The following is a 26,257-nucleotide window of genomic DNA, read 5'->3' as shown; positions in this document are numbered from 1 at the left end:
AATGAAATGACAACATATCGTGAGACAATAAGTGATGAGCAAGTAGTAGAAAAGAAACTTGGCTCATTGGATGAAAAATTTAGTTTCATCGTTGTAGCTATTGAAGAATCAAAGGGTTTGAGTACAATGTCCGTTGATCAACTTATGGGTTCTTTACAAGCTAATGAAGAGAAGCTTTTCAAGAAGAACAAACAAACAACTAAGTAACTTTTTCAGTCAAAGTTGCAGTTGAGAGATAAAGAAGATAGCCAAGAAAAAGGTAACCGAGGTTGAAGACGTGGTAACAATCCTGAAATTGGTAATCCAAACTCAAATTCATCAAAAGGTCATGGAAAACAAAATTATTCGAGGTCAATGGAGAAAGATCAAATAATGAAAGAAGGTTTTGACCATTATTCTTGGGAATGGCCTTGTTTTTGTTTGACCGGTCTATCCTAAAGTTGAAGAAAATGAAAATTATATTGAGAATGATGAAGAAAGCGGCAAGTCATCTTTACTTCTAGCACGCAAAGGTGAACAAACATGTGAAAACAATGCATGATATCTTTATAGCAGTGCAAGCAATCACATGTATGGATGTGAGTCGATGTTTGTGGAATTTGATGAATCCGTTAGTGGAATATCATATTTAATGATGCCATAAAAAAATTTATTAAAAGAAAAGGTAAGATTTTGATTAACTTGAAGAATAGAAAACATGAGTTTCTCTCTGATGTTTATTATGTGCCTGATATGAAGACCAATATTTTGAGTTTTGGGAAAACTCTTAGAGAAAGGGTATAATATTTTGATGAAAGATAGTCTTTCAATAAGGGATAATCATGATAATATGATTGCTAAAGTGCAAATGACAAAGAATGAGATGTTTTTATTAAACATTCAAACTGATGTTACTAAAATTTTAAAATCATGTTTGAAAGATCCATCTTGGATTTAACACTTAAGACTTAGGCATTTGAACTTTGATGGCTTGAGAGTATTAGCTAGGAAGGACGTGATGAAAGGATTGTCATATGTCAAACATCCAGATCAATTTTGTAAAGGTTGTCTTTATGGCAAGCAATCAATGAACAATTTTCCACAAGAATCATCTTCAAGAGCAAGGAGACCACTAAAATTAGTACACACTGATCTTTGTGGACCAATCAAACCATGTTCTTTTGGTAAGAATAATTATTTTATATTATTTATTGATGATTTTGGCCAAAAAACTTGAGTTTATTTTATGAAGGAGAAATCAGAGGTACTTGGCATGTTCAAGAGATTTAAAGCTCTTGTTGAAAAGGAAAGTAGTCATGACATAAAACAAAAATTGCACAGAAAATGGAATTTGTCGGTTAAGATAGTTCTATGGACTCTTCAAAAAAATAGTGTTGTTGAGAGGAAGAAAAGAATGATAATTAATATGGCTTGATGCATGTTAAAAAGTAAGAAGATGACAAAAGAATTGTGGACACAAGTTGTTGATGTGCTGTATACTTGTCCAATTTTTCCCTTATTGGAAGCTTGTGGAATAAAATGCCACAATGAGCATAGACAGGAAGAACACCATCCATTGCTCATTTGAGAGTATTTGGAAGTATTGCTTATCCGCATATACTTGATCAAAATTGTATGAAGCTCGATGATAAAAGTGATAAGTATATGTATTTTTTTTGGCTATGATACAAGCTCAAAAGGCTACAAGTTATATAATTCCATTATAGAGAAGAGAATAGTAAGCAGAAATGTTGTGTTTGATGAAGAAAAAACATGGAATTGGAATGATGAACCAAAAGACTACAAGTTCTTACTTTTTTCTAATGATGATGATGAGTTTATTGAAATTGCTTCTCCATCAATACCACCAACGTCACCAATTACTCTAAAACAAAGCAAACCTTCATCGTCTGCGAGTTCAAGTGAAGGATCTCGTGGCATGAGAAGTTTACGAGATATATGTGATGAAAATGAAGAGTTAAGCCAAAGTTTTAATAATCTTACTCTCTTTTTCTATTTGGTGATAGTGAACCTTTAAATTTTTTGAAAATCTTTGCAAAATGAAAAATGGAAGATTCTATAGATGAAGAGATAAAGGTCATAAAGAATGATACCTGGAAACTTTCTACTTTTCCAAGTGGAAAGAAAGCAGTAGGTGTCAAATGGGTGTTGAAGAAAAAAAAAAGAAAAAAAATGGAGAAGTGGAGAGACATAAGACAAGATTAGTTGCAAAAGGCGATTTTCAAAAAGAAGACATTGACTACCATGAAGTATTTGCTCCCGTTGTCTGCTTAGAAACCATAAGGTTGCTAACTGCACTTTCTGCTCAAAGAAAATTGAAGACGTTTCAAATGGATGTTAAATCAGCATTTTTGAATAGATATTTAGAAGAAGAAGTCTATTTAGAACAACCTCTTCGTTATACTGTAAAAGACGAATAAGATAAAGTCTTGAAATTAAAGAAGACATTGTACAACATGAAACAAGTGCGAAAAATTTAAAATAGTAGAATCAATAAATATTTCCTTGACAATGGGTATTTGAGATGCCCTATGGACATTCTCATTATATCAAGACTAATGGTCATGGAGATATTTTGTTTGTTTGTCTATATGTCAATGACTTGATTTTTATAGAAAATTGTGCAAGTATATTTGAAGATCTCAAAAAGACGATGAATCAAGAATTTGAAATGATAGATATTGGGCTGATGTCATATTATCTTGACATTGAGGTGAAGCAATTAGAAGAAGGTATTTTCATCTATCGAGAATGATATACTAGAGAAATTCTAGAGAAGTTCAAGATGATCAATTATAACCTGTCACAACTCTTATAGAAATTGGGACAAAACTATCCAAATAAAAAGAAGAGGATGTTGTTGATCTTTCATATTTAAAAAGCTCGATTGGAAGCTAGAGATATTTGAATTATACATTACTAGATATTCTTTTCAGCATTTAATTGGTTAGTCGATATATGGAATCTCCTAGAACTACTGATTTGAAAGTGCCAAAGAGAATTCTTCGTTACCTCAAAGGTACACCTGATTATGGGTTATCTATTATCTAAAGAACTCAAACTTGAAGGTTATTGTGATAGTGACTGGATGGGAGATGTTAATGACTGAAATAGTAAAGTGGATATGTTTTCTTTGTTGGTAATACTGCATTTACTTGGAGTTCTAAGAAACAACCTATTGTGACATTATCCACTTGGGAGGCAAAATATGTTGTTGCAGCTTTATGTGTTTCTCATGTAGTTTGGTTAAGGAATTTGCTGAAACAGTTGGAATTTTGCAAGATTATGCTATAGTGATCCATGTAGACAATAAGTCAACAATTATTCTTCTAATGAATCTAGTGATGATCATAACAAGTACATTGATACAAGATTTCATTTTATCAGAGATTGCATTCCAAGAAAAGAGGTTCAAGTTGAATATGTGAAGACTGAAGATCAAATTGTATATATTTTCACAAAGCCACTCAAAGTTGATGTGTTTAAAAAATTGGAAACTTTACTTGGAGTCTTTAGAGAATATGTTTAAGGGGGATGTTAAGAATTAAACATATTTTAATTAAATAAGTTATAAATGAATTAATTTATGAGATTTGGCAAAATTAAACGATGAGAGTTAATTAAGTTAATATAAGAGTTTTATGTATTTAAGTATGAGAGTTTCATGAATTAAAGTATTGGGATTAATATGGTTTTTTATATATTTAAGTATGAGAGTTATGGACCCATGGAATCCTATAAATATGTTTGTTTTGTATTGTAAAGCATCAAGTGTGTAGAGAAGAATAAATAAAAAACAAGTTTTACCGGTCTTTCAAATAAAAGTAAAATTGTTTTCGCTCAAATATTTCTTTGTTAATTACTTATTTGTGAGTGTCCATCATACATTTTTTTTAAGAAAAAGATTTATGTCCATAGTATATGAAGTAGATGTTGAATAGATCAATTGATTGTGTCATGGAATGGCCACTGCATTGAAAAAAATTTCAGCAGAACCTCGGTGCTAAAATATCTCACATCGGTCGCCCTCCAAAATTAACATAATCACCATTTGAAATGTGCATTTGTCAAAAGAATGATTTGGATAAAAAAAAATATATTGTTTTCTTAGCCAAGGAATACACTATTAACAACGTTCTTGTAGAAAAATAGAAAAGCTTTTTTTTAGTCAAATAGACAATAAATTAACAGCGTTCCAAAAACTAAAAGGAAAGAAAGTAAAAGTTTTTTTTTTGGGGAATTGGAGTGTAAGACAGATTTTAAGGTTCGGTTTTGAAAAATAGCAAAACTAACTAATAATGAAATTTATGGCAATTCACATGACATGCACATTGCCACGAACTTTTCAAATCCATGGTTTACCCTTTTCTTGTTGTAGCTCTTGTTATTGATGAAACTACAAATATATGATAAGTATAGATACATAAACAATGACGGGGTTCTGTATACAAAGTAATTGCTGATGACTTAGTTCTCCAGATTATGGGCGTCATTCCATAATTTTCGCCCTCTTTTAGAATTTGAATTTATTTTTAATATTCAAATTAGATTTTGATAACTATTTCACGAATTGATTTGAAATAAACCTACCTCTTCCTTATTTTTCTTCCCTAATCAAACCAAATTAGCTATCTGTTTTGATTTCATGTATCCACTTTTCAAAAAGATTCAAAATTAATTAATCTTTAATTTGTTTATCACCATTTTGATTTTAATATATAATATTTATTCATATTTTAAATTGTTTTATTCGTTTTTTTATTATTTTCAATTCGGATTAATTTTTTTTTATCCTAATTAGGATTTTACTTAATATTTTTTATACATATTATCATCTAACAAACTGCATATTTCATTTAAATTTTATCATTTTTTGTATTTTTATAATTACCTTTTATTTATTATCATTTTATTATATTATATACCATTAATTTGTCTTTTTGACAAATAAATAAGTATTCACTTTTACAATCTTGCTGTTTTTGCTATGCCTCTATGATGAGTTAGGATTCTTTCGTAGGTTTTGTGGTTGATGGAGTTAAATACAGTGTAATTGTTGAAGTTTAAATGAAAATTGAATTATGAATACCGTGTAATTATAAATAAACGAGCTCCTTCCTAATTTTCCTTCCTGAATTATATTTGAATTTATATTTTATTATCAAATTAGATTTTATATCGCAATAAACAAAAACTTCTTGATTTTTCTCTCCAATTTATATTTGAACTTATCATTATTATCAAATTTGACTGTATCTAACTAACCATCAATTTGCATAAATGTTTATTACAAATTCAATTGTATCTAAATATTTTTTTTCATTATTTTATACATATTATTATTAAATTAATATGAATTTTTTTCATATTTTTTATATTTTCAAAATTTCATATAAAAACACGTAAAAATGACTTGTTATACTTAAAAAGAAAAATATAAATGGGAATTAAACTTTCAATGTTTCTTGAATTAAGTTTTCTCTAAGTCCCTCTTTAATTCCCTTGCATATTTGAGCATGGAGCCATGTTTGTTTAAGTACTAATGGTGAAGCATGTGTTTACTTCAATTAATCAGGTTATCACTTCGAAAGGTCCTAAAATGAGTTAGAAAATTCATTATATATTGTTTCGTTCTGATACTAGATTGGTGAATAAAAAGAAGAGAAAATAATATAAAAGAAAATGAAATAGAAAAAATGGGAATAGTCTAGAAAGATTAGTTACCCATCTTGTGGAGTTATGTTCTCAGATCTCTACTTGGAAAAATCCAAAAAATGGTAGGGTTATTAAGTCGATGACATGGGCCACTCTCATATATACAAATCAGATGACTGTCTTCATAAACAGAAGTTCATAAACCACTTAGGATCGAGATCGAGCTACCCATGGTCATCCTATGAAATGTTAGTCTCTTCAGTTAACGGTGTTATACAGAGAGAACAAAACATTTCGTGATCTGGTCATATACAAACTCTTTATATAGGATATTTCCACTTAAATGTCTCCACATAAACGATTTGGATCAAATCATTTGTAACATTTACAACTCTTGGAACATTTAAAAAGTGGGTGGTATCCACAGGTAACATGTGTAGCTGAGTTGCTTATATCCTCCTCCCCTCTACCAAACCTCAACAGATCCCATTCTTTAGATTCTGACATTGAGAATACCGAGGGTTCCAAGTGGTTGTATCGTCCCCATATTTCTTCTGATCATGTGGAGGTCGTTCGTGGTAGACGACTGGTGGTGTTGGTGAATGATAGCTTGACATTCCAACGAGAGCCGGAGCACCCGTTCCTTGGAGAGAGCGAGATTTGCTGTGAAGAAAGGTTCTTCGACCGGTAAGTTTTCTCATTCTCTTGTTATTTAATCTTAAAGCATGTCGATAATTGATAATATAATGCATATATGCTTGTTTAAATGTAAATGTGGTAATTCTGTCACAATATCTTTGGAAAGATCTACTTCCACTCAGAGGTACTCTTCTATAAGAGTTCCTTCAATTGGTATCAAAGCTAGGTTTCTGATATTCCAAATTCATTGATGCAAAGAATTTCATTTACATTCTCGGTGGGTGAAATATGTCTACTCTCTATTTAATCGTGAAATCGTTTGTGGATGTGTATATTAAGAGAGTTTCTGGGATGAAGCCTCTGGTTTGTTTAATTCTCTTACATTTCGAGTTAATTGTAAATGCCCTTGCGTTTTTGGGCATATTAACTACTATCGAGTATGTAATTTCAAAGAGTTTGAGTATGTGAGTCGTTTGTTAAGAAGCTTCGTAGCAAGGGTTGCTATTCTTCGAGGATGAAGATGACCAAGCATTGTTCGGGTCGTGTAGACGATAGGGTAGATGATCGTTGAGTATAGGATACTTGAGAGTTGTTTTACACGCATGCACTAGACGATCTTATAGCTCAACAAGCTTCATCGCTTAGTTATTGACTATACGATTACGGAGTAAATCGTTTACCTATCGCATATTAAGTGATCGTCTAGATACGTACAACCATTCGCGCGTGCACAAGACGAGTGCACAACCGTTCGCCCAGCTCAGGCACGACACTCTAAAGTATATCTTCAATTCACGTATGAAGGAGGGAACATCTGTTTAGGAACATGTTCTCGATATGATGGTCCACTTCAACATGTCAGAGATGAATGGGTCGAGCATCGATGAGGCCAGCCAGGTTAGCATAATTTTGGAGTCGTTACAAGAAAGCTTCATTCATTTTGTTAGCAACGCTGTTTTGAACAGGGTTGACAACAACCTTACAACTCTACTCAATAAGTTGCAGATTTTCCAATTTTTGCTTAAAAGCAGGGAGAAGAAGGTTGGTGAAGCGAATGTTGCTTCATCTTCCAAAAAGTTCCATAAAGGATCGACCTTTGGAACTAAGTTTGCACCTTCTTCCCTCGACACTAGAATGTGGAAAAATAAGAAAGGTGGTAAAGGGAAGGCACCGGCTAAGCCACAACCTGCTGCTCCAAGGGATAGGCAACCAGTGAAAGTTGACAAAGAAAATTGTTTCCATTGCAACTAGGATGGACATTGGAAACGAAACTGCCCAAGATATTTGGCTGAGAAAAAGAAGGCCAAACAAGATAAATGTGATTTACTAGTTTTAGAAACTTGTTTAGTGGAAAATAATTCCTGGATTATTGACTCCGATGCCATTAATTATGTTTGTTCTTCATTTTAGGGAAATAATTCCTGGCGGTAGCTTGATGCTGGTGAGATGATGATGCGAGTTGGAACCGGGCACGTCGTCTCAATTGTGCCAGTGGTAGGTTTCCAGCTGACTTTACATAATAAATTTCTCATTCTACATAATGTATATGTAGTTCCCAAGTTAAAGAGGAACTTAATTTCTTTAAATTATTTGCTTGAATGTGATTATCAACTACATTTTTCAACTAATAGAGTGTTTATTTCGAAAAATGGTGTTGATATTTGTTCTGCACAGCTGGAAAGTAATATATATGTGTTAAGGCCGTTAGCAACAAATACCCTCCATAACATAGAGATGTTTAAAATTGTTGTAACTCAAAATAACCGACTTAAAATTTCTCCTAAAGAAAACACCCAACTTTGGCACCTAAGGTTCTGACACACTAATCTCAATAGGATTGAGAGGTTTGTGAAGAATGGACTTCTAAGCGAGTTAAATGAAAATTATTTATGTGTGTGTGAGTCATGCCTTGAAGGCAAAATGACTAAAAGGCCTTTTACTGGAAAATGACATAGGGCCAAACAACCTCTAGAGCTAGTGCATTTAAACCTTTGTGGTCTGATGAATGTAAGAGCCAGGGGAGGTTATGAATATTTCATCATTTTCTCTTATAATTATTCTAGGTATGGGTACATTTATTTAATGAAGCATAAGTCTGAGTCCTTTAAAATGTACAAAGAGTTTAAGGCTGAAGTTGAAAATACATTATATAGAACGATTAAGAGAAAACGGAGATGGGGTGCTAATAGGAAGGTGAAAACCTTCAAGGCTAGACTAGTGGGAAAGGGTTATACCTAGGTAGAGGGAGTTGACTATGAAGAGACTTTATCGCCTATTGCCATGCTGAAGTCTATCCACATCCTTCTATCAATTACCTCATATTATGACTATGCGATATGACAAATGGATGTCAAGGCTGCTTTTCTTAATGACAATCTTGAAGAGACCATTTATATGGTACAACCCGAGGGATTCATAGTCCAAGGTCAAGAGAAAAAGGTTTGCAAGATGAATCAGTCCATTTATGGACTGAAACAGACATCTCGATCTTGGAATATAAGGTTTGATATTGAGATCAAATTTTAAGGCTTTGATCAGAACATTGATGAGCCTTGTGTCTACAAGAAGATCATCAACAGTTCAATAGTTTTTCTACTCATTGGGAATGATGTAAGCTTACTGACTACAGTTAAGAACTGGCTAGTGACCCAATTCCAAATGAAATATTTGGGAGACACTCAGTTTGTTCTTGGTATTCAGATCTTTCAGGATCGAAAGAACAAAATGCTAACACTGTCTCAGGCATCGTATATTGACAAGATGTTGATGAAATATTCCATGCAGAACTCCAAGAGGGACTTATTTCCTTTCAGGCATAGAGTTACTTTGTCTAAGGAATAGTATCCTAAGACACCTCAAGAGGTTGAGGAAATGTGACGAGCCCCCTATGCATTTTTCGTGGGCAGTTTGATGTATGTGATGTTATGTACTAGACTGACATCTGCTATGCAGTGGGGATAGTCAGTAGATATCAATCTAATCTAGGATATGATAACTGGACAGCTGCCAAGAGCATCTGCAAGTATCTTCAAAGAACGAGGGACTACATGCTTGTGTATGGTTATAAGGATTTAATCCTTACTGGATATACAGACGTTGATTTTCAGACTGATAGGGATTCTCGAAAATTTAGTTCAGGATCAGTGTTTACTCTTAATCGAGAGGCTGCAGTATGACGAAGCACGAAGCAGGGGTGCGTTGCGGACTCCACCATGGAGGCCGAGTATGTAGTGACTTGTGAAGCTGATAAAGGGGGAAACTTATTTAGACACGTCACCTTCATTTTGGTTTTCCCACATAGGTTACATGAAAGACATCCAACTATGGGTAACATCTCTTAACAATGTTGTCGAAGCTTATTCATTTCTCACGGATACTTTAGCTCAGACGAAAACTACGAGTGTCATAGCTACCCTAGGTGAATCATAACTCAAAGAAATAGGATTAATTTCCTTAAAAAATGACATAAAAACTTGCTTTTACTTTACAACATGTTTTGCCTTTTACAAACATTCTTTTACTTTACAACATACTTGGCTATTACATACAAAACAAGAGTTTGAAAAAAAAAAAACTTAGGCATGCATTACTATGTTGAGCTTTCAATCACTTAACACTTATCAACTAGGCCTTTCAGAGTGACAACAAAAATATAAGCCACATAATATAAATCTAAGCATGCAAGACCTATCTTTGTTAGACAAATGACCAAAAAATGCATGAGAGATAAGAAAAAATTTTAAAACGGGTTAAAAATCATCATCATGCTTTTCAATTATTACATACAAGCCTAATCACAAAGAGGGTGCATCATCAACTTCTCATCATAACAAACCAAGAAAAAAAGCAAGCAACTAATTCAAGCACACAACATTGTCCGAGCACAATGCTCAAGGACCCCACTATCACAAATACCCCACCCTCAACATAAAACGATACATTATCCCTAATGTATCTGTAATCTAAGCCCTAAAATAAAAAAATTCAAGGGATCAAAAAATATTACTTGATGTCGTTCATGTGCACGAAATGTTGGTGTTAAGGCTTGCGCTTAAATTGATCTCTTCTTTTAGGGTAGAGGAAAAGAACATACAAAAGAAAAACAAGAAGTTAAACTAGAAAGTGATAAAGGAAAGCATTAAATTTTGTCACCTGGCTCCCTCCAAGAAGGGCAAATTTTTAACATCGGTTGCTCGTTGCAATATGTCCTCTGTCAAGATAAAAAGTAATTCTCTTATTTCTCTAGTTCCTTCTTAGACGAGTAAATATAGCCCAGTAAGCCTATAAGACTCTTCATCTTTTAAAGAGAACCGGATAGGTTGAATGAGCCAATATAGCCCGGTAAGGCTATAAGACTCAAATGACCCAAAATAGTCGAAAGAAAGAAAAGACTCAATAAACTCGTGAGAGTTAAAAAAAGGAACAATAAAAAATATACAAAATACCATGCGTTAGAACAGAGCATGGTCTTTCAATCTCTAACTCCATAACCTGGATATCGTCGGGTTTAAGCTCGGGATCCTCCTTAGCCTTACAAATTGGCAAGCATCGTGTGACGTTGATAGCACCATAAAAGTGCTAGTTTCTTTTTCTTAATTTAGACTTTTTCATTGATTTTACAATTTTATTATGCTATTTTCATATGTAATTGGGAAATTAAGAGGCATGATGGAAATTGAAGTCGAAATGGGACGAAATTGAGTCAATACGAAGCTTCAAAGCATCAATCATCAAAAGAAAGAAAATGACCTAATCTGTCCATGACTGAGTGCAACTACGCATGCCATGCATTGTGCTGGACGCTTAAGGTAGTAGCATACCAAGCAGGGAGTGCCATGGCGCTTCCCTAGAGTGTCGCGGTGCTTCAAATTTTGATGGAAGTTCAGCACATACACGCATGCTAACAATTGACCAGAGCACAGCGTTGAGTGCCTAGGCACTGCAGCAACCAAGGCTAGAGCACAGCGGTGCCCTGACACTTTTATATAAGCGTTTTTAGCTGAATTAGGTCAGTGGGCACCGATTTTTGCAGCCTCCAGGCGATTTTCACTATATTTTTCTTCTCTCAGCAGTTACTCTTGTATCTTTCATTAATTTTGGATATCGTATCTCAGATTGCCACATTAGGTAAGTGATTTTCTTGCGTAGGATAGGATTGAAACTCGTCAATTCTTCGTTGTGAGAATTTATTTTTTTAGTAGCTGCTGTAATTTTATTTGTTCTTGAATTATTTTAATGTCTATGTTTAGAAAACATTGTTGTTTGATCACCCATTGTGATTTATTTTAATAGCTAGAGATGATGCATCTTTGTGTGTGAATCTCAGTAGGGCATAGGGTGTTGCATGTTGAAGAAACTGTAATTTGTTATTGACATGACTCACCTAACTCAAGAATTAAATTAATTGGTAAAATGGCTTTCCAATTTCCAATTGTCGTTGCTAGATACCTAGGATTAAAGCATATGATGAATTAATTTGGGCGCTTCAACCTGATTAGTTAAGCATATTGAATAATTGAGAAATCGATTAGCACATTGGGCATTTAACTATGGTCTACAAGAAAATCGGGAACTCCCGACGCCGTTTTGACGCATCGGGAGTTAAGTCGTCGGAGAGACGATCTCTCCCAATGAAGTAATGTTCGTCAGGAGTTCCCGAGAACTCCTGACACCGTATAGGTTCGTCGGGAGTGACCGGGGAACTCCCGACGCATCAAAACCGGCGTCAAGAGTGACCGGGAAACTCCTGACGCATTAAAATCGGCATCAGGAGATCCCCAAGAACTCTGGACGCATTAAAGTGGCGGGAACTCCCGATGAACCTCTCGGGCCGCGTCGGGAGAGGGGTCTGGTTTAAACCAGACCCTTTCTTCTTTCTCGTGCACGTCAATGAACACTATCTTCTAAAAAAAAAAAAACCCTAGAATTGCAGCGCCCTCCCTCTCTCTGCCTTCTTTTTCCTTCTCCCCTTCAAACAATTGTACGCCCCGCCCCTGTTCTTGCCTGTCCTTTGCCCCATCGAATCGCACTGCCGTCCGTCGTCTACTGCTGCCCATTTCATTTATTTGTATCCAGGTTTCATCAAGCTTTCATCAAGGTTCATGCACATCCATTTCATTTATTTTCTCTTATTTTGTATCTTAATTTAAGCCATTGTTTTTAATTTCTAGCATGTTGGTAATGTTGGTAATGTTTAATTTTTAGCATGTTACTAATGTTGGTAATTAATGTTGCTTATGTTTAATTTCTAACATGTTGGTAATCTAATNTAGCATGTTACTAATGTTGGTAATTAATGTTGTTAATGTTTAATTTATAGCAAGTTGGTCAGAAAATATTTATTTTTAAGGATGAATAAAGAATGGATTAAACTAAGGAATAAGTTATCAGTGGAGTATAGAGAAGGAGTATCACAGTTCTTAGATTTGGCAATATTTGATGTAAATGATTCCGGACGAATAAGATGTCCATGCAAGAATTGTACGAATTCAATTTGGGAAAAGATAGATATCGTGGAACGACATCTATTAACATATGGAATATCTCCCTCATATTGTGAATGGGTATATCATGGAGAGCCAGTAAATTTATCTAGAAGTCATACAAGTCATTCAATAGAAGATGTTGAAGTAGATAGTATATAGAGTAATGCTGTCGAAGAAAATGAGATGTTGAATCTTATAAATGATTTACAAGTTCCAATTGAAAACAAAAATGAAAATGAAGGAAGGATTGAGAATGAAATGTCCTTTAATGGTCAAGAAAGAGATACCACAAACTTATTCGAGGATTTAATGACCGAAGCACGTAATGAATTATACCCTGGGTGTTTGCAATTTTCGTCCTTAAACTTTTAGTGAAGTTGATGCACATCAAAGTTCTGAATGGCTGGAGTAACAAATCGTTTGACATGTTGCTAGAATTGTTAAAAGCAACATTTCCAGCTGGCACCTTTATACCTACTTCTTTTTATGAAGCCAAGCGAAAATTGCATGATTTAGGCCTAGGTTATGAGTCTATTCATGCGTGTAAATATGATTGTGTATTGTATTGGAAAGAGTTTGCAGATTTGCAACAATGCCCTATTTGTGGTGAGTCTCGGTACAAAGTTAATGGTGGCAAGGATAAAAAAATACCACATAAGGTATTGCGTCATTTTCCATTGATACCGAGATTAAAACGATAGTTTTCATTAAAAGAAGGCGCTTCTGACATGAGATGGCATAAAGATAAGCGAGTTGAAACGGATGATGTATTGCGACATCCAGCTGATGCATAGGGGTGGAAACATTTTGATCCTCGAAATGTTCATTTGGTATTAGCTTCAGATGGCTTCAATCCGTTTGGATATATGAGCACTTCTTATAGTATGTGGCCTGTGGTGATAATTCCTTATAATTTTCCCCTTGGAAATGCATGAAGGAAATAAACTTGTTCATGTCTTTACTCATACCTGGTCTAAAATCTCTTAGAAAGAAAATTGATGTTTACTTACAACCGTTGATTGAAAAGTTGAAAGAGTTGTGGACAATTGGTGTGCGAACTTATGATTCTGTTGCTGGCGAGTTTTTTCAACTATATGCTACCTTATTATGGACGACTAATGACTTCTCTACGCACGGTGACTTATCTGGGTGGAGTACAAAAGCTTATCAAACATGTCCAATATGCAAAGAAGATAACTTGTCCTTCGGGATAAGAAAGAAAATACCATTTATGGGACATGGATGTTATCTTCCGGAGAATCATAGTTGGCGTCGAAGTAGACAACATGATGGAAAAGTTGAATGTAGACCTCCACCAGTCGTAATAAATCGAGAATAGATATTACAACATTTAAATACGCTAAACTTTTCTGTGTTTAGCAAACATCTATCGAAGCAAGATAAAAAAAGAAAACGAATTCTAAAATGGACTAGAAATTTTTTTTTTTTTCCAACTTCCATATTGGTCCAGGCTATTGTTATGAGATAAATTGGATGTAATGCATATTGAAAAAAACATATGCAACAATTTGGTGGGCACATTGTTAAATATTGAAGGAAAGACAAAGGATACAACGAATGTTTGATTGGACTTACAAGATTTGAAGATAAGAAAGGACCTACACTTGATAAAGGTTGAGAACAGATTTGTAAAACCACATGCAGCATACACATTAACAAATGGTGAACGGATTTCGTTTTGTAAGTATTTGAAATAAGTGAAATTCCCTGATGAATTCGTATCTAACATATAACGATGTGTCATGACAAAGATGGAAAAATATCGGGGCTGAAAACACACGACTGTCATGTGTTGTTTCATAGACTACTCCCTATTGGTATTCGAGCATACCTACCGAAGAATGTATCCACTGCTATTGTTGAGTTGTGTACATTCTTTCGTGACTTATGTGCAAAGACAATATGTGTAAGTGATTTGAACAGACTACAAGCAGACAGCATAGTCATACTTTGTAAATTGGAGAGAATATTCCCACCTGCCTTTTTCGATGTAATGGTACACCTTGCAGTTCATCTACCATATGAAACCAAAGTCGTGGGTCCAGTTAGTTACAGTTGAATGTATCCTATTGAAATAAGTTTACGAATATTAAAACAATTTGTACGGAACAAAGCACGTCCCGAGGGGTCTATAGCGGAAGCATATGCAATGAATGAATCATGGAACTTCTGCTCGTGATATCTAAGTGGGATTGAAACGAGATTCAATAGAGGGTACGACCATTAGGGGCATCAACTTTATGGACGCTATCAACAGAGGAAAAGCGTATTGCACATTGGTACATTCTCAACAATTGTAAAGAAATAACAGACTATGGCAAGTACGTTTCAAACTTTTTCCTTTTCTAAATTCTAGGGTATCTTCTTTGATATAACATTTAAATGATAAATATTGTAGGCAACATTTAAGGTTAATTCGTCGTGAAGCTCAAAGCGCCTCTGACATATATATAAAACATCAACACAAATTTTCCGATTGGTTCAGATCTCAGGTATACATAATCATTTTGTAGGCAACGGTTGAGGGATGATTCATTTTTCGTATTCATTTTTAATGTATACGTAATTATCAGGTTCTACAATGGCGGGAGAGAGAAGATATCTCCGATGATTTCTTCTCACTTGCAATGGGACCTTCGTCTAAGGTGCACTCTTACAATGGATGCATTTTTAATGGGGTACGGTTTCACACTGTGGAGCGTGATAATTGTCGAGCTACATAAATAGTGGAGTCCTAGTGGTCGGGGAGATCAGTGAGAACACAAGTGTGGATAACAATTTCTACGGTATTGTAGATGAAGTATTAGATTTGCAATATGTGAACAGAAGACGCGTTTTCTTGTTGAAGTATAGGTGGTTTGACACGGATAACAACAAAAGTAATAAGACACATGTAGATTTAGGATACAAATCAATCAATACATACCACTTTTAGTATGCCGACGAGCCTTTCATCTTTGCTATCCAAGCACAACAAGTCTTTTACATTGATGACATCAAACATGGTAGCAATTGGAAAGTTGTTCAAGTAGTCCAAAATAAATGAATATGGGATGTATCGGAAATGGATGATGTTGAAAACACACAACAAGATTTACTAGAAATTGTTGGTGGCGTCGGAGTGGATGAAACCATTGAGAAGGTTACTTTTTGCAAAGCTGACGTTGATCCTACAGTTGTGGAAAGACCAATTACTACACATGGTGATCATGGCTTCATAAACGATGATGATGAAGAATAATTATCTCCCAATAACAGTTCAAGTACTGATGAATAATTTGAATTAGCTAGATTACGATGATGAGTAAAGATGTATCTACGAAATTCTCTTTTTCTCTAGCTTACACGTATTTATTGTTAATTTAATATTGTTTTCTCTCTTTTGTGTTTGTATAGATACGATGTCAACCCCTAATAAGCAATGGGAGGCTGATGAAGAATTTCAGGAGTTATATCTAGGTAACACGGTATCGTCTATGGGTGATACTTCAAGTTAGTATATTTTGATATATATTCCGTTAACTGAAATACATCATAAACTATTTTAAATTTTTTATTCTTCAAATAGTGGCTCAGCATCCAATCGGAAGAAGCGAGAGCACTCGCGGAACATTCGGTTGGAAAATACGTACAAAAACATGGGAGGATCACAATCGTCATAAATGAGAGGGAGACGAAACCGATATCTCAACATTTGGTTCGTTTTAGTAATGCGATCGACGTCGCAGTGCGATCCACATTTCCAGTTCGGTGTCGTACTTTTGCTAAGGTTCCAAACGAGTTCATAGAATTGGCTAAAAGTCAATTATTGGTAAGTAATTATAAGTTTATTCTTTTACAGTCATGAATATCATCTATGCTCATTCTTCCCTCCCTCTTTTGTAGGCTCATTTCGATCTTGATCTATCCAATCAACGACTGAACCGTTTCATAGAACATAAAATGAGAACTCGTTCAAAGAATTTAGATCAGACTTGCACAGACATTATAGAAAATGTGGAGATCCTCAGCAAGCACGTGCTAGTTTGCCTAGTTGGCTTAAAAATAGGCCAGAAGGCTGGTACTTTTTGTGTGACTGCTTCGAGAGCGAAGCATTTCAGGTACAACATTTATGGTTTGTATCATTTGCTGCATTTACTAATACATCACACTATTGACTTATTTTTTTTCTTCAAATGTAGGAAATGTCTGTGACACACCGGAAGAATAGAGAGAACTTGCCATCCAACCACGTAGGTAGATCAAAGTCATTCCTGCAAATTCAGGCAGAGTTGCAGGCAAAGAAGGGTCGAGAAATAGGGCGTGTTGACCTTTTTAGGGAAACACACTCTAAAAGTGGCAAGTTTGTGAACGAGGCTGTTGAAAGTGCACATGTAACATTTTTTTCTTTCCTGTTGTGTTTTTTTTTCACTTTTAACTTTAGTCGCTCGTTCTTACCCATTTAATTATTATGTCTAGAATCAAATATTGGAATTAGAAACCAGCCCCACTGTAGAAGGTTCTCAACCACTAACGGGGGATGAAATATGTGAGACGGTTTTAAGTAGACGATCCGGATATTCAAAAGGTCTAGGTTGGGGCCCAAAGCCTAAGTCAAGAAGGAGTACCATGTCAGGAAGCTCATCATTTACTTAAGGAACGGAGGCAGGAGTAGATGAATTGAGAGTCAATTTCCAAAAGTCTTAGCCGAGGATTATGGAACTCGAAGACGCTCACAGAAGAATGCAAGAGGAGCATGCGAGACAAATTGAAGAAATGAAAAAGATGATTGAAGACATGGTACGTTCACAGAGAGGAGACCCATGAAATTAGGTATGATTAGTACATTAGTTATGTCATTTAAAGCTGCATTTAAATTAGGTTAATTTCTAACATGTTGCTATCCTGCAGTTATGGTAGCAAAGTTTAGTTATGTCATTTAAAGATGCATTTAAATTAGGTTGCAGTTATGTTGCTATCCTGCAAAGTTTAGTTATGCCTTGATGTATAGAAAGCCCAATCACAGTCCTTCCATGCCTTGATTTCTCAAAATCCCAAAAATAGTCCCTCAGTGTCGCTCTCTCCATGGATCTCGCTCATCCCACCATGCCTTGATTTCTCAAAATCCCAATAACCGTCCCTCAGTGTCGCTCTCTCCATGGATCTCGCTCATCCCACCATGCCTTGATTTCTCAAAATCCCAATAAGTCCCTCAGTGTCGCTCTCTCCATGGATCTCGCTCATCTCACCATGCCTTGATGTCTCAAAATCCCAATAACAGTCCCTCAGTGTCAATAGCTAGTGTTAGTAGTGAAGACTTAGACTTTGAGGATCATAACTTGAAATTTAGCAGCCTACTAAACTTGAATTTGCTTTTCCATGAAGAAGAGGTACAAGATTCAGTAGCCTTAAACCCTCCATCCCACATCTAACTACCTCAAGATTAGTTTAAAAAAAAAGGACAGTTTTGATCTCTCTTTCAAAAGCCTAATCCCAATCTATGAATCTCGCTCTCTCCCTGAATCTTGCTCTCTCCATGAATCTCGCTCTCTCCCTGAATCTCGCTTTCTCCCTGAATCTCGCTTGCAAAGATGTCCTCAGCAGCTTCACACAGCCTTAATCTCACTTGTTTTTGTTTCTTTCCCCCTTCCAACAATATTTCTTTACTAGATTTTGAGATGCATGCACGAATTCAGCCTTAATCTCACGAATTCAGCCTTAATCTCCCTGAATCAAAGATGCATGCACTAATGTTATTTTGAGATGAGCTAGCCCTTCCTACATACTTCTCATGCAAATTTAATTTTTACTAGATTGCAATCTAAAAGATCCATAATATTTCAATGTTTTTTTTTTTTTTTGTAGAATGCTATATGTCGGAGATGAGTTGGGACAATTGTTGAAGAGCTGTGCTCAAGAAGTGTTCTAGATGTTGTTCTCATTTTACTTCTTTTATGTATTTTTTAATATAATGGAAAAATGTTCTAGAGCTGGGACTTCATTTTATATTGTTCTCGTTTGGATATTGTAATTTTTTACTTGTTATAAAATGGACTTCATTTTCTTTTATGTGAATATTTATTTGGTTATATTATGTTCACAGGATTTCAGATCAAATTTTATTTTAAAAAATTACAAATCATATATTAAATTTTTTTTCCATTATACGAATTTAATTAATTGTTTTTCCATATAGGAATCTCCCGACGCGGCATTGGGGTATAGAGAGACTCCGGACGCTATGTTGGCGTCGAGAGTTAGGGGGAACTCTCGAAGGGCTATACCGCGTGGAGTTCCCCCTAACTCCCGTTACGCCACACAGGCGTTCGGAGATCCTACTAACTCCCGACGCCGTTCAAAAGATCGTCGGGAGATCCTCTCCTGACGGATTTCTCCCGACCAAACTCTTGATAACCGTTTATGATCTCCCGATGAATTTTCCACACTCTCCCGACGATATATGGCATCGGGAGAAGCCAGAATTCTTGTAGTGCCGGTCTTCCAAGTAAACGAGCCGATAATAAGATTGAGCATGCAACGACCTCTTTGTGTTCTATGAGCAATGAAGTAGATGAGTGGATTCTGATTTCCTAAGCTAAGTTTATTTAAAATTGAATTAAATCCCTTTTAATTATGCATTTAATTTCATGCAATTTCAATTCCTTGCCATTACAACAAAATTAAACCCTTCCTCTGTTACAATTCGAATTCAACCTTTAGCCAAGATTCTTAGATTCCCAGCAGAGATAATCCGGTCTTCTCTTGAACATTTTTTCAATTTTGATTTAGGACTTTGAATTGATTTCTCACTTTTTTCATCTAGCGTTTAAGTCTTATTGGATAGGATTTAGTGGGTGAGAATGCTCTAAATTCCTTTCGAACTCAAATAAGGTCTTTTAAATTTTTTCGTATCACTCAGTAGTTCTTAATTGTTGATTTGGAATGGTTTGGGATCTTCCCTCAAATAGTTGATGCTCTTAAATTGTTATGTGTTCTAGATGTTTAAGCATGCAAAGGATTTGGTGATGTTGTGATGTTTAACATGTGGAGTGCTTTTATGGGATCGTGTATTGACATTGTTGTGCTGTATATATAAACATATGTGATCTTGTTATGCGGTTAAGCACATGTTTTATGTTGGTAACTTGGCAATGTTCTGTTGTTTCATGTGCCTTGGTATAGATCATGTTTATGCGATGAGATGGGGAAAGAATTTGTGTTTGGAGTGTGTGCTAGCATGTTATGTTGAATACTTTAGGACCCGCTATGAATCCTTTTGGAATAGATTAAAGTGTTTTAAAATTGTCCCCCAACATTTGAGAACTTGTGATTGTAGGTTAGGTGCATTAAGAGTAGTTTCAAACTTTGTCCCCCAACATTTGAGAACTTGTGATTGAAGGTTAGGTGCAACAGATAGCAATTTGAGTATGTTATTTTGTAGGTGCGTTACTCGTATTTGTTGTTTTGCAAATATGGCAAAAACATCAAATTTGAATTTCTAATTATTTTTTATTACATAAATCCCTAAACAATTAATTGATATAGAGAGAACGAAACATAGAGAGTGAGAAAAGTGGCATCAATGATCGGTGACTAGACGTGCAATGGTCAACAGAGATAAGGGAAAGAGAGATGGAGTGATGGTCGAGAAAAATGGTGTGGAGTTGGTAAAAGAGAGATATTGAAAGAAAGAAAGATATAGAGAGAGAAAAACGACGTTCGACTTATGACGATCGGTGATCGGACATGCGGTGGTCGATGGAGGTAAGTGGCGGGGAGGTGGAGTGTGGCCGGTGACAGATGGTGTGGAGCAGTGGTCAATTGTTTGAAGATAGTTGTTTGGGGGAGAGGGCAAGGGGATAGGGTATGCTGCTTTCAAAGAAGAAGAAGAAGTTATTATTATTATTTTTTTAATTCTAAGTGTATCAAGTGGTATCAAGCGTATCAAGTGTATGTCGGTAGTGTATCAAGGGTATTAAGTATACCAGATGTATCAGACGTTTTAATTGTATCGGGTGTATCAGATGTATAAGATGTATAGAAGTATTAGGTGTATCAGGTGTGTATCAAGTATGTATCAGGTGTATTTGTACATTTTTTACATTTTATGTTTTAAATTGCGGGGTGGGCTTGTTCTTTGTTATTTTTACCAAACTAAAATTAAGAACTTACTTTGTCATTTTGCAACTAGCCCTAATTGTTAAACATTTTTAATATTTTATGAGATGATTTTTAGATACTCTACTCAACAGCTTATAAAGTACCGCCACATGGCCACTAAAGCAACCTCCGTCTTGGAGGGACACGTATGTGGGGAGGCATACTTACGTGTCTTGACAAATATTTAAATCTTACATAAATATATATTTTTATGGTTCCTTCATAGATCCATCTTATCTCGAAAGAAAGCCTAAGCTCTTTTAGGTACAGATTTAAATATTTTTCAAGACACTTGCAAGCCTTTTCTAATTGTCCTAAATTAGTCTCAGAAACTCTAAGTTTGTAGTTCACATCTAATTTGGAGTGCTAAAATTCAGGTTTATGTTGTTTTAGTTAAGAAAATTCTTTCCATAAACAATCTTTGGAACTCTTAATATAGTTGTAGTTTGAAATTAATTAGATATAGAAGTTCATTTTTTTTATATATATATTTATGTATTTGTTAAATGAATTTTGTTGTTAATAGTCCACTCCTAATTTTCACGAGTCTATTTGGTTGGGTTATTAACTTCAAAGGGACACATAACACAAGTTTGTTAGCAATCTATCATTATTAAACTAATTGATAGATTTAGTGCTTGTGTATAAGCGGTTAACATTCCAAGCATAACTTTTGATCTTCTTTTATTTTTATTTTTTTAAATATGTTTATTGTGTTATGTTTGTGTAAATATGTGACATTTGATAAAGGAATATATTATAGGACACAAGGGCTGAATGTGTGTGTTCATCTTTCTAGATTTTGTGTGCATGTTCTTTATCTTCTCTTGCTTTTTCCTTAAATTTTAGGACTCTATAGGTTGTGGTGGTTAACTTTAGTAATTTTAAGTTCTTTCAATCTATATGTTGTGGTTTTTGGTATGTTATCTCAATTGATGTAGGTACTAAAAGTGACGACTTTAATCTGTGCTACGTTATTCTTGTGGTGGCATGAGAATAGTGAGTGACATTTGGCTACGATTACTTCATATGAAATTACTATGTCTAATTAAATTAATATGTCAAATTTTTTGAATGGTTCATTTTGGAGGAGGGGGTTGATTGTATAATTGGACATGTGTTCATATGGGATTGGTAATTGTTATACTTTTGAAATTGTTCATATGGCGTTGACTATAATCTTAGATTGTTCATTCTTTTTGGAATTGTTCATATCGGGTTGTCAATATTCTTCTAACTTATAAACTCTTCATCAGATTGTAAGTTATGTATTGACAATATTGAAGAAGTGAACTTTTGTTAAAGACATTGGTGCAAATTTAGTTGATAAGATTGAAAATGTGTGTTGTTTATTTGGTTGATGAATATTTGTCTTATATATATCAATGTGATTGTTTGACCCAAATATAGGAGCAATTATAGATGAAAATGTCAAAATTACAAATTAAAAAAAATCACAGAAAAACTTTACAAGCTAAATGCGTCCATAATTAATTAAGTTTAATTTTATTGAACGTCGATATATAGATATATTTGACAAATATAAAACCATCGAGTTATAAAAAATACGATACATAATAAACGACAATACTTACTATACTAAACATTTTTAACATATCAAGTAAAGTATATCATGACATTTTTTCCTTGTCGAGAATATCCATATTCTCGAAACAGAATGTCTTGAAGTTTTTAAGAATATCAATTGCAATGACACTTGACATTGCAAAAACGTCAACAAACACTATTATTCTTCGGATGAATTATTAATTAATGAAGTTAAAACCCATTTAGAGTTATTTGGGTAGAGAGATCCCCATTACTCACTTGGGGTCTAGTGTTGTCATATCTTCATCCGAGGTATAGAATGGTGATTTGGGATGGAGTATGACAAAATATCATATTATTTATTGAGATATATGGAGGTTTTGTTGTCCTTATAAATTGGTGTCAGAGTGGTTTTTTAAACATCGTTGTATTGGTGGTGTTATCCTCAACGTCCGCTTAAATAAATGTAGTGAGCCTTGTGGATAAAATCTCTATGTTAGACAAAAAGAGCTTGAGATGCTTGAAGATAGAGTTTTATCAACCAAAAGAAATTTAATTAAGGGTGCACATCATGTTGTCGACACTAAGTGTATTGTCCATGGTTGTGCTCTACCTAGCTTTCCTGTTGGCCATAATAAGAGGAAGCTCTCGTATGCGGTCGTGATGGACAATGAGGGGTTCTTAAGACTGTCACCAAACAAAGTCTCACATTTTCTCCATTATTAGTGTGAAGCCTCTTGAGAATGGTTCCAAAACTAAATTCATGAGTTTGACAAAAAATGACAAAATATCATATTATTGTGGAGATCTATAGAGGTTTCACTATTTTAATCATTATATCCATCGTGAAGAAGAAAAGATTGTTGTGTTATATATTGTGAACGATTGTTGGCATCGGCCATCTCATATATCCATAGATTGTTTAAGGCTAGTTTGAATTGACTTTTCAGACCTTAAAAAGTGTTTTCGAACGTTAAAAAATAAAAATTAAATAATGAGAAATCAGTCAACCCATATAGGTTCTTGAATAGTTAAAGACTAGAATACAACCTTTGAAATGACGAAAATAAATGAAAACAAATCTTATTCCTATGGGAATCTTATACATAATTTAGCCCAAATATAAATTTTAAAGCCCTTACTATATATACGCACACATACACATACACAAACATATATATAAGCTTTTTTTTCTTCTTCTTCTTTATTACAAAGTAGATGGAATGATGGTATGCTTAATGCTATCAACTTCATCAGCCACTTGTTTCACTTGCAACCAGACATGAACATTTTCCATAAATCTTTCCATGGCTGGAGCAGGCAAGCATAGAGGTACCACAATTCCCTTTTCTCCTCCTTTATTCATGAAAGGTATGCAATAGCTTATAATACCTGGGATAATTCCATGCCTTGCTGTTGTAGGTCCTCCAAAAATGGCCTTTCCCCATCCAAAGTCCACCTCTTCAAACCCAACTCTCGTTAGATCTGACACCGTAAATGATACAAATGCAGCGAAAGAGGGTCGTCCTTTAATCACCATAAGATCTGTCATAGACTTTATGTACTCCTTTGTCACCTTAGCCTTAGCCTTCCTTATCAATTCTACAGCATAGCCAAGTGGGTTTTCACAAAGCTTTGCAGCGGTGGTGACTGCTGCAGGGAACACAAGAGCATTACCATAATACCCTAACGGTAAGTCGAACTTGGAGCGTAGATTCACGATGCAAAGAAACCGCACTTCCTCCTTCGGGCTAAATTGAAGGGCTATGGTACGAATGCGCCAAATGTAGGCTGTGATGAGATCCAAGGAGGAACAATCGCGAAGGTGGGTAGGTAAAGTTTGACGAAGGGTGGATATTTGAAGTGGGCTAAAAATGAATAAGTGATCGACCATGTTGTTGATTGGACTAAGGATGCCCTTATTGTCATCAACATGATCGTATTCGTAGTGGCGACAAGTGATTCTTGGAGGATCTCTTGCGGTTAAGAGAGCCCTTTGCCATACTGGAAAAATAGATGGGGCAAAAGCTCCACGAGCTATCTCTGCTATAGCCTTCATGAATTTGACAATGCCAAAAGCATCCGTCATCGTATGATTTAGACGAATAGCAAAAATGAAACCTCCACACTTGAGTCTTGTCAACTACATGACAAATAAAAGAAACAAAAAGTCAAATTAATTGTTAGTTTTAGTGTTTTAATTATGTTAAGTTCTAGTTTCATATTTTAGAAAACTATTCAAGACTTAAAAAATAAATAGAGGCTAAATATATCAAATAGCCCATTTATTTGGTTAAATAACTAATAAATATGATATACCTGAATAAGCAATAATGGGGAATTAAGGATTCCATCAGAATTTGGAGGGTTGTATATAATGTCCTCAACCTTTGACAGTGAATATGGAAGTGCATCGCTCAATTGTTTCAAGGTCACATCTGCATCTGCTTCAATGAACAAGATTCCTTCCCCTGTACATTCTACGAATAGCTTTCTGCCAGGCCCTTCCCTTACTCTTCCGGCAAAAGGATAGTAAAACACCAATGTCTTTGCAATTGCTTCCTTTATTACCTGTCGTTGAGGATCCCATGTTAGAAATTGAACAATATAATATGATATATCAAAACATATGAAGTCCAAATGGGCATCTGGTTCGAAGAAAAAGCAAAAAAAGAAATCTGACTCAAGAAAAAGAAAAAAAATATTGGATGAGGCACCATCTCTAGATACATAGTCAGAAAGCTGACAAATTTTTTAATTTTTCAAGAAAAATCCATATTTATATAACATGATATTAGAGTCTATGAAGTTCAAATATATGGATATTCAGTAAGGAAAAAAAACAATTTAAGAATGGTGAACATAAAGAGACATCATCATATTGAAAAAAATCACAAGATGTCACAATACTAATAAAATACATGGATATTTTTACTCATCTTGTAGCCAAAAATTGGTCGTGAGATGGTATTCCATGTTTATCTAATATTACCTTCACGGGGTCTTTTCCCTCTAGACTTGGATTATGCTGATAAATATTTATTACTGGAACATGAAATCTTAAGCTTTGTTGATCATCGACATCAGAAAGCTGTTTAAATTCATAGGGCGTAGGGTTTGCTGGAGCAATCAATTCTGGTTGGCATCTTCGTACTTTAAAGAAAAAGTCGATGGTTTGCACTATTTCCATTCGAAAAAAAGGTGAGTGAGGAGATAATAATTGATAGTTGAAAGAGGAATGTATGGTTAGATTTGTGAGTATGAGAATGTGAAGGTGTGGTATTTATAAAGAGATGGGTGAAACTAAAAGTTGAAAGAACAAAACCTAGATGCAAGTAATTACAATGTTCATGAATCAAGATCACAAGTAATTACAAGTAATTCATTTTTTCTTTATTTTTTTATGTTCGATTGTTTTCAAATAAAAGAAAATGAGCCAACTTATTTAAAAATATAGCAAAATATCATTTCTATTAATGGTAGACCAGGATAAACTTCTTTCACTCAATGATCGAAGTCTATCACACTCTATCGCAATCAATAATTGATAGACAGCGATATTTTGCTATATATGAAATGTTTGTAGCAGTTTTATCATTTAAAATAACTACTCTTTTATCTTTTACAGTTTCAATAAAATCAATATTTTCTTTTTCATTTCAAAGGATTCGACTCAATTTTTAATTTTCTAAATCATTTGGCTATTAGGTTTTTATAAACATCTTTCATTATTTAAAAATTAATTGCATAAATTAAAGGAAAATTTTCAC

The 26,257-nt window shown here is 34.6% G+C and overlaps 1 protein-coding gene across 1 annotated transcript; it reads right to left on the bottom strand.

Moving 5' to 3' along the window:
* Positions 1-23,607: 23,607 nt before the first annotated feature.
* On the bottom strand, positions 23,608-25,677 carry LOC120089185 (benzyl alcohol O-benzoyltransferase-like). The gene is made up of 3 exons (XM_039046598.1): positions 25,480-25,677; positions 24,807-25,058; positions 23,608-24,630 (listed from the first exon to the last, which is right to left on the bottom strand). Exons 1-3 carry the CDS (start codon positions 25,675-25,677, stop codon positions 23,695-23,697), a joined length of 1,386 nt encoding a protein of 461 aa, XP_038902526.1. The 3' UTR covers positions 23,608-23,694.
* Positions 25,678-26,257: the final 580 nt, after the last annotated feature.

This window comes from Benincasa hispida, chromosome 10 (genome assembly GCF_009727055.1).
Source record: "Benincasa hispida cultivar B227 chromosome 10, ASM972705v1, whole genome shotgun sequence".
NCBI lineage: Eukaryota > Viridiplantae > Streptophyta > Magnoliopsida > Cucurbitales > Cucurbitaceae > Benincasa > Benincasa hispida.
The sequence above is the reverse complement of the archived record's forward strand: the minus strand, read 5'-3'. Positions and strand labels throughout refer to the sequence as shown.